Below are 8,298 nucleotides of genomic sequence, written 5' to 3' on the forward strand. Positions count from 1 at the left end.
TGGGCATTGCAGGGAAAGGGGAAAAAAGGTTTTTACTATAATTTGGACAAATTCGGCGGGCCGGATTAAAAAGCCTAACGGGCCGTAGTTTGCCCATGTCTGCTCTAACCACTAGGCTACCCTTCCGCAGACTGACGACTTAATTAGCTACAAATCACCTTACGTCATAAATAGTGACTCATTATTAATAGTCACAATTTCCCAATGATACATTTAAGCAATACGGCCAGGGGGGGTATATGTCCAATATACCGCAACTAACAGCTGTTCTTAGGCGCAACGAAGAGTGCCTGGACACAGCCCTTAGCCGAGGTATATTGGCAATATACCACAACCCACCGAGGTGCCTTATTGCTATTATAAACTGATTACCAACACAATTAGAGCAGTAAAAACAAATGTTGTCATAGCCGTGGTATACGGTCTGATATGCCACAGTTGTCAGTCAAACAGCATTCCATGATCGAACCACCCAGTTTAATAATACTGTTTTGATCCCCTTGAAAACAGGCAGTATTATTTAGTCCCTGCTATCCGGGATCCTCGAGCCATTCCTCAGCCCATTCACGCACGTAGGAACATCCCATGGATTCCAGATAGTACTGACTAATATTGTTTGTACCTCAGTCAGGCAGTTACAATTTACATGACATTATTGTTTTGATGCGCCGTAACAGGGCCAATATCGTGACTGTTTACCGCCTTAGTAATAACACTAGATAGACAAGTGTTCGTTCGAAAATCTGATGTAAATTTATATGCAGAACATTGGAAGACATTTTCATTCAATGACTTACTTTGTCAAAGGTACATTGCCTAAAAAGATCCAACTCTTCATTGAGCAAGGTACCTACATAAATCAGAATCCTGTACTGCATACAGAGACAAATTAAGGACTAAAACAGGATCTCATCAAAAGAGAATGATTAACAAAATGTACACATTTACATATAAAAACATGAAGTCCTATAAATGCAATCAAGGAATATGTTTGAAGACTTGACCATGACAATAAATACTTTTCAAAACTCAATTGAACAGCTTGCCATGCAAAACTATCACACAAAATGTCTAGGGAGAATGGAAAAGGAGTGGAATTATTAGTCCAAAATGTTTTGCAACAGAAATCGCATACTTACTAAAACCAGAGTTTCTATTGGTCAAATTCCAGTAGGGCCCTCCCTTTTCGGTTCCTAGTGAATACACCCCAGCCTTGTTGCTATAAGGCTGTTTTATGTGCATCAAAACCAGAGGGAAAGATTTGAAATCCTCCGCAGAAGGCAAAGGCAGTGGATAGCTATAGTGAGGACCCGTACTCCATTTTGACTGGCCAATTCAGGAAATACATTTAAAATAAACTGTGTGAATTCATGCATTGCCTGAGGACATGTTTCCATTTATAGTGACCAACCTTGAAGCTCTAAAACACTGTTCGTTTAGCCTAACACCCTTTGCTTGGGATCAGTAGAAAAACTGTAAAGTTAAAGTGTATTAACAAAGCACAGATTATTAACAAGCAATGACTCAAATGCATAAGCCTTAAGTAGCATGTTACATATGACCTAAGAGAAGTGTGCAGTCAAATTGGAAATGACATAATACAGAAACATAAAAACATTAGGATTGAAATAAAAACAAACACAACGAAGTAAAACTTGGGGTTTGAGCAGTTCTAAGAAGGTAGGCACATTCTTTTGATTATATCCTTCTCCAGCATTGGAACATTCACAGTTATTTGTCACAAGGACTGTTTATGTCCTTTTCCCATGTTCTTTAGGAAATCAGCTGCAAAGAACAAAACAGATGGTTATACAAAGAAATCCATCTGCCAACAGATAAAACATAATTGAAAAGCATTCACGCACCTTTTTTGTGTGTGGGGGGGTAATGACATTGACAGACTTGAGTAGTCTATAAGGCAAGCTGCTATTCCAGAACACCAAGGGAGGACAGGTAACTCACCGTTTTTACTGTCTGCTTGACATAGTCCTTTCTGCTGGTCAGGTCATACTCTGGGTATGTGTCATACACCTGGGACAGAGAAGTTGTTGCGTTAGAGACTTTTACAGGTAAACCAACCAACATTGTGATATCAAATCAGATATTTGAGAAGCAAACATACTTTCTGGCAGATCTTCTTCATGGTCATCTCCTCCAGGTTGGCGTCTTTCAGCAGCCTCTTCACCGTTTCCTTTAGCTGCTCATCTGTAGGAGGCTTCTTGATCATCTTGATCAACGGCTCATCGTCATCCGAGCTGTCGAGTGCTGCTATGTAGGAAAACAAGCAGAGAAAAACATAACAATAAGCATTAGGCTACAGGTTGCCAATGACACATAAAACACGCTATAAAAGTAAATCTACATATTCTTACCATTGCCCTTGTTGGCAGTCTTTTTCTGTTTGTTACTGCTGCTGTCTGCTTTTTTAGTCTTAGCCAGTGCTGCCCTCTTAGCTGACGGTTTCTTTTTTGGCTGAGGACAAGTCAATCCATGAGTTAATTCCATTAGTTTAAGATAAAGACAAATGGGTAAAAACCCTATCCAGATATTATAGACATGACCTGTTACATAATTACATACAAATATGAACACAAACCCAAACGGTTGACTTTTGTATTGACAAGACTTGCTGTGAGTTTAGCAAATCCAGAATCAGAGACAGATTGACAGAAGAATCTCACTTTCTCAACTTCACTCTCGCTGTCTTTCTCATCTTCATCATCCTTGTCTGAATCAGACTCAGACTGGTCGGAGTCTTTTGTTTTCTTTTTGGCAGGAGCTGCCTTCTTTGCTGGTTGCGCGCGCTTCTTGGCAGGTGTTCTCTTACCCTTGGCTGCTGGATTTGACTTGGGATCCTGATTGGTAGGAGAGAAGGGACTTTGTGGTTAATCTGTGAGTGACAGAACAGGTTGACCGTTCCCTTTTGCAGTTCTAGAATATTTATATAGTGGCACTAGTATTGTCCAAGACCAAATAGGGGAAAATACACATTTCCAATGGACAATACCTATCAGTTTACATTACAACATTTCAGTTCTCCTCACCTCATCGTCGTAGTCTTCAGAATCGTCGGTATCTTCATCGGTCGTCACCTTTTCCCGCTTTCCCAATTTCTCGCTCTTCTTTTCAGCGTCTGACTCATCTTGTTCTACTGTGACTCCTTGCTCGTCGTCGTCATAGTCATCATCCTCATCACTGCTAGAATCAGTAACGATGGCTTTGGACTTGCTCTCTGCTTTGACCTTCCGGGGGCTGCTGGATATACTCTTGGCCTTAGCCTTGGTCTTGCTCTTAGAGTCTTTGGTTGAGATATTCTTCTTAGACTTCTTCTTCCTCTTTGAGATCACAGGCTGCAGATGGGAAGGATTTTGTATTCTGTTTGACAAGACAACAAACTCAAGAAATGTGTATCTAGCTAAAGAGCAGTCACGACATGAAAACTGTTAAAGACAGTTTAAAATAAATAAATAAAGAAGACCTTTAACTCACCTTTCCTGATATTCTGGGACTCATGAGGAATGTCATGATCCTGTCGATGAGGACTGACTGGTTTCCACCCTTCTCCAGGTCCAACACTTTACAGATGGTCCTCAACCTTACGCATGTTATCCTGAATCCGAGCACACAAATACTAGTTATTAGTTTGCTTGTTTATTGTGCAATAGAGTACGTTTGACCCACAGATAAATGTTTAAACATGTTACTTCATTAAAGCCGTTAGATGCAGTTTATCATAGCACACTGCACTTTATTACGGGCGACAATCATAGTACTCATCAGTGCATTCTCTACCAGAAAGTTGATTGGCCCTCTGATGTCAAGTTACGTAGGTTGATACATTGCTATTTTCATTTATAAACAAAAAGTCCACTGTACCAAACATAATTACTCAACTTTAGACAAGTTACCTGACCCTGTCTCAGGGATGGTTAACTCTGGAAATTCCTTTGGTCTCTACTGAGTTGGGTAAATCAGCTTTTAGTTCTTGCACCTTGTGGAACAATCTTCAAAATGTTCTAAAATTGGATGTGTTGGTGCCTCTAGTGCAATTCAGAAAGCTGATTGAGGACCTTTTTACAGATGAATGTTCATTTATAATGACCGTGTTTCTGTCTGCTTGCATTTATATGTTGTCGTTTGTATTTTCTGTCATTTATTTAATTCAGGACTCATCTCTAAAAGAGACCGTGGTCTCAGTATGACTCCCCGATAAAGGTAAAAAATATATACAGCACCAGTCAAAAGTTTGGACACATACTCATTCAAGGATTTATCTTTATTTTCACTATTTTCTACATTGTAGAATGGTAGTAAAGACATCAAAACTATGAAATAACACATATGGAATAATGTAGTAACCAAAAAAGATCAAACAAATCAAAATATATTTCTTCAAAGTAGACACCCTTTGCCAAGAGTGTGCAAAGCTGTCAAGGCATTCTCTCAACCAGCTTCACCTGGAATGTATTTTCAACAGTCTTGAAGGAGTTCCCACATATGCTGAGCACTTGTTGGCTACTTCCCTTCACTCTGCGGTCCAACTCATCCCAAACCATCTTAAATTGGGTTGAGGTCAAGTGATTGTGGGGGCCAGGTCATCTGATCCAGCAAATGATAGTGCCACTAAGCCCAAACCAGATGGGATGGCGTATCGCTGCAGAATGCTGTGGTAGCTATCCCGGTTAAGTGTGCCTTGAATCACAGACAGTGCCACCAGCAGAGCACCCTCACACCTCCATGCTTCAAGGTGGGAACCACACATGCAGAGATTATCCGTTCACCTACTCTGAGTCTCACAAAGACATGGCGGTTGGAGCCAAAAATCTCAAATTTGGACTCATCAGACCAAAGGACAGACTTCCACTGGTCTAATGTCCATTGCTTGTGTTTCTTGGCCCAAGTAAGTCTCTTCTTATTGGTGTCCTTTAGTGGTTTCTTTGCAGCAATTGGACCATGAAGGCCTGATTCACAGTCTCCTCTGAACAGTTGATGAGGTGTGTCTTACTTGAAGTCTGTGAAGCATTTATTTGGCCTAAATTTCTCAGGTGTAGTTAACTCTAATGAACTTATCCTCTGCAGCAGAGGTAACTCTGGGACTTACTTTCCTGTGGCAGTCCTCAAGAGAGAGTTTCATGATAGCGCTTGATGGTTTTTGCAACTGCACTTGAAGAAACTTTCAAAGTTCTTGATGGACTGTTGATTCTCTTTGCTTATTTGAGCTGTTCTTGCCATAATATGGACTTGGTCTTTTACCAAATAGGGCTATCTTCTGTATACCAACCCTACCTTGTCACAACACAAATGATTAGCTCAAACACATTAAAGAAATTCCACAAATTACCTTTTAACAAGGCACACCTGTTAATTGAAATGCATTCCAGATGACTACCTCATGAAGCTGGTTGAGAGAAAGCCAAGAGTGTGCAAAGCTGTCATCAAGGCAAAGGGTGGCTACTTTGAAGAATCTCAAATATATTTTGATTTGTTTAACACTTTTTTGGTTACTACATGATTGGATGTGTTATTTTATAGTTGATGTGTTCGCCATTACAAAATAGTAAAACAACTTTTTTTTAAAACTTGAATGACTAGGCGTGTCCAAACTTTTGACTGGTACAGTATATATGCTACTATTGTTGTTTCACAAGTCCTAACTGCGCAACCCCCTCTCCTTCTTACTTCATCATCCTCTCCTTCTTCTTTATATAGGGTTCACTGTCAACCTCGAACGGGAAGCCATTGAACAGCCGCATATTTTTCCTCATTGTGGCAATCTGAGGAAAGAACCATCAATAATGACACAACCGACTAACAACTCTAGAGTTGTTTTACCCACACAGGGGTGTCCATTGTGACATTACTCAGCTTTTAAAAAAAGTGTAAGATACACTTACCTTACCTGGCATATCAAAGAGTATTGTATGAAGAGGTTTCAGATCTGGAACCTTCAGCTTTCCGAGGTGGTGGTTCACTCTCGCAATGTCTCCTAATTTATCTCCGCCACCTGAGAGGGAGTGAAAAAATTAGGTTGTACTGTTAAATAATGAGCTGACTACTGAGGGCAAAATGGTGGTGGGAGCATTATATGGGATCCCAGCGGGGCTGGTACATGATACAGTTGCATCCCAATAGACTACGAGACTGATGAGAACATATTTACAGACTTCATTCTGTCTCATGTCAACAAAACTTTGGAAAAGTTCTCTGTGCACATCTATAGCCTTTGGTGATAGGCATGTCTGAGGATGCTCCATCTTACCATTTTCAACTTTCAGCACCTTCGCAGGTTTTGCAACCTGGAAATCAAGTCTTTGCACCATCTTTTTCTCTCTCTTCCCTTCAACTATTTGAGATAGAGCTGCAAGAAGAACATAACAGGTCAAATATAATTCAGTGCTGCTGGCTTCATCAACTGTAGCAAACCAGGCCTCTGTGCATGCAATAACTAACTAGTCGGACCCATGCAAAGCTGAGGAAGGTAAAGGAGGGATGATAACTAGCTAGATACCTGTACTGAACTATAAATTAATAGTGTAGGTCTATATTGAGCAAAACGGGTTCATAAATATTATTGACTTATCATACTTATGTCTCTACTCATTTCATTCCGTGGTTTTTGGGCCTTTTCTGGTGAGTCCGCCAGGTCTTCAACCTTTGGTTCTTTCTCTACCTCATCCGACAGGGGACAAACCTTTTCATCCATTGCTTCAGTCATGTCAGTGCACTTTGTAACATCTGCTGCCCTGTTTTGGGAAGAAAGTAGTTCCACCATCAGTTTAGCCAGATATCCCTGGAGAAGCACCTGACTATAGTCCCTCCTTTTTACGCGAATAACATAACTAAAAACATAAAGCTAACGTTAGATAGTCAACAACTTTCCATCGGACTTGACAATGTCATGTCTGAGAACATTGTTAGATAGTTAAGATGTTATGGGTTAGCAAGCACAAACAATACAACAAAAACTAACGTTAGCTAGTTAAAATTACAATCAATCACAATTTACCCACCACCAGATAGTTGTCATTATAAGTATACATAGCTAGCCAGCTAAAACAGTACGTTCCATTCAATCTTGTGGTGTTTAACTTTTTGCAGTGTGGCGCCCGGAGACATAATTTGGCGCGCAGGTTTGTTTTGAACAGAGCGTTAGCTAGCTAGCCAACTATACGCCATGTATCAAAGTTTACCACCACACAGACTGAAAACTAGCTAGCTATCTAGATATTTACTAACCCGTTGTATTAACAATGACGGTGTTAGATAGAAACATATCAACGAGATAGTTAGCTAGTAAAGTCAATACGTTCCCGCTGGTGCTGCCTGACTTGGCTAGCTACCGCGGTTAGCTCAGTCTTCTTGTCAACGTAGCAGCCATCCAGTTCTTTTTAGTTACTGAATGCGTCTAACTGCTGACATTTGTTTTATCGCTACAATGATACTTAATATGACCATTCTGGCTCATTGGAAATCTATAGCCAACTATTACAGTATGCCAATATACTCAATACTTTACCTCGTCACCAAAACAGAATTGGATTAGGTTCCAAATGGCGGGTTTGTTGCAGTGTGGGCGTCAATGGGCAATCATTTAGATGACGTACAACACAACATTAGAAATTAGTCGACCATGACTAAACTAAACCACACAATATTAGAAATGAGCCAATTAGGACTAATCTAACATCCAAAGTCCGTATTTCCCTGGTTTTATTGGTCAACCGGGTGCCCCGTCAAAGTCCGCAGCGAAGTCGGCTCAAAATGCGCGTTCAAAAGAACGAAAAAATGCACTCCAACTGGGAAAAATCTATTTGAATGGTCAGCGGGAACTCGGACCTCTTTCAAGAGCTCAGACTTTCCGATTTGAATATCACTGACGTCATGATTTGACCTTGTATTTTTCCGAGTTCACAGTTGTTTTGAACCGGCCATAAGCACATGGAGTAATGAGTATATTGTTGTTGTTTTTTTACATGCAAAAGTGATTGTTTTTGATTAAAAACGCTTTATCTGCCTTCCCACTGAAAACTACTTTGAAAATTCTAATACATATTTTATGGAAAATAGATGTGTTTATGTTTCTGGACGATGCATCATGCTACCTTGTTGACAACATGATCTATTGGCGCAGATTACTGTTCGAGTTGAAACTGGCGCTCCTCCCTCACGGCTTTTGCCCGGTCGCGTCACGGGCCATTGACCGTTGCTACGCGGCTCAGGATAATAGAACTCCCTCAAGAACATTTTGACACGTCAATTCATCAGTTAACTACACTGTACAGTACTTCGTGCTGCTAC

The 8,298-nt window shown here is 40.4% G+C and overlaps 1 protein-coding gene across 2 annotated transcripts; it reads right to left on the reverse strand.

Moving 5' to 3' along the window:
* Positions 1-730: 730 nt before the first annotated feature.
* LOC115141006 (protein DEK-like) lies at positions 731-7,830 on the reverse strand. Of its 2 annotated transcripts, none has more exons than XM_029679567.2 (12): positions 7,517-7,830; positions 6,586-6,743; positions 6,260-6,358; positions 5,895-6,004; positions 5,680-5,774; positions 3,490-3,610; positions 3,045-3,350; positions 2,682-2,855; positions 2,373-2,472; positions 2,123-2,265; positions 1,963-2,031; positions 731-1,785 (listed from the first exon to the last, which is right to left on the reverse strand). In XM_029679567.2, the coding sequence occupies exons 2-12, from the start codon at positions 6,713-6,715 to the stop codon at positions 1,774-1,776; spliced, it is 1,359 nt and encodes a 452-aa protein (XP_029535427.1). In that variant the 5' UTR covers positions 6,716-6,743; positions 7,517-7,830; the 3' UTR covers positions 731-1,773. The 2 variants fall into 2 exon arrangements, with proteins under 2 accessions (XP_029535427.1, XP_029535428.1); XM_029679568.2 differs by having other exon boundaries at positions 2,123-2,268; positions 7,517-7,828.
* Positions 7,831-8,298: the final 468 nt, after the last annotated feature.

Source organism: Oncorhynchus nerka, linkage group LG14 (genome assembly GCF_034236695.1).
Source record: "Oncorhynchus nerka isolate Pitt River linkage group LG14, Oner_Uvic_2.0, whole genome shotgun sequence".
NCBI lineage: Eukaryota > Metazoa > Chordata > Actinopteri > Salmoniformes > Salmonidae > Oncorhynchus > Oncorhynchus nerka.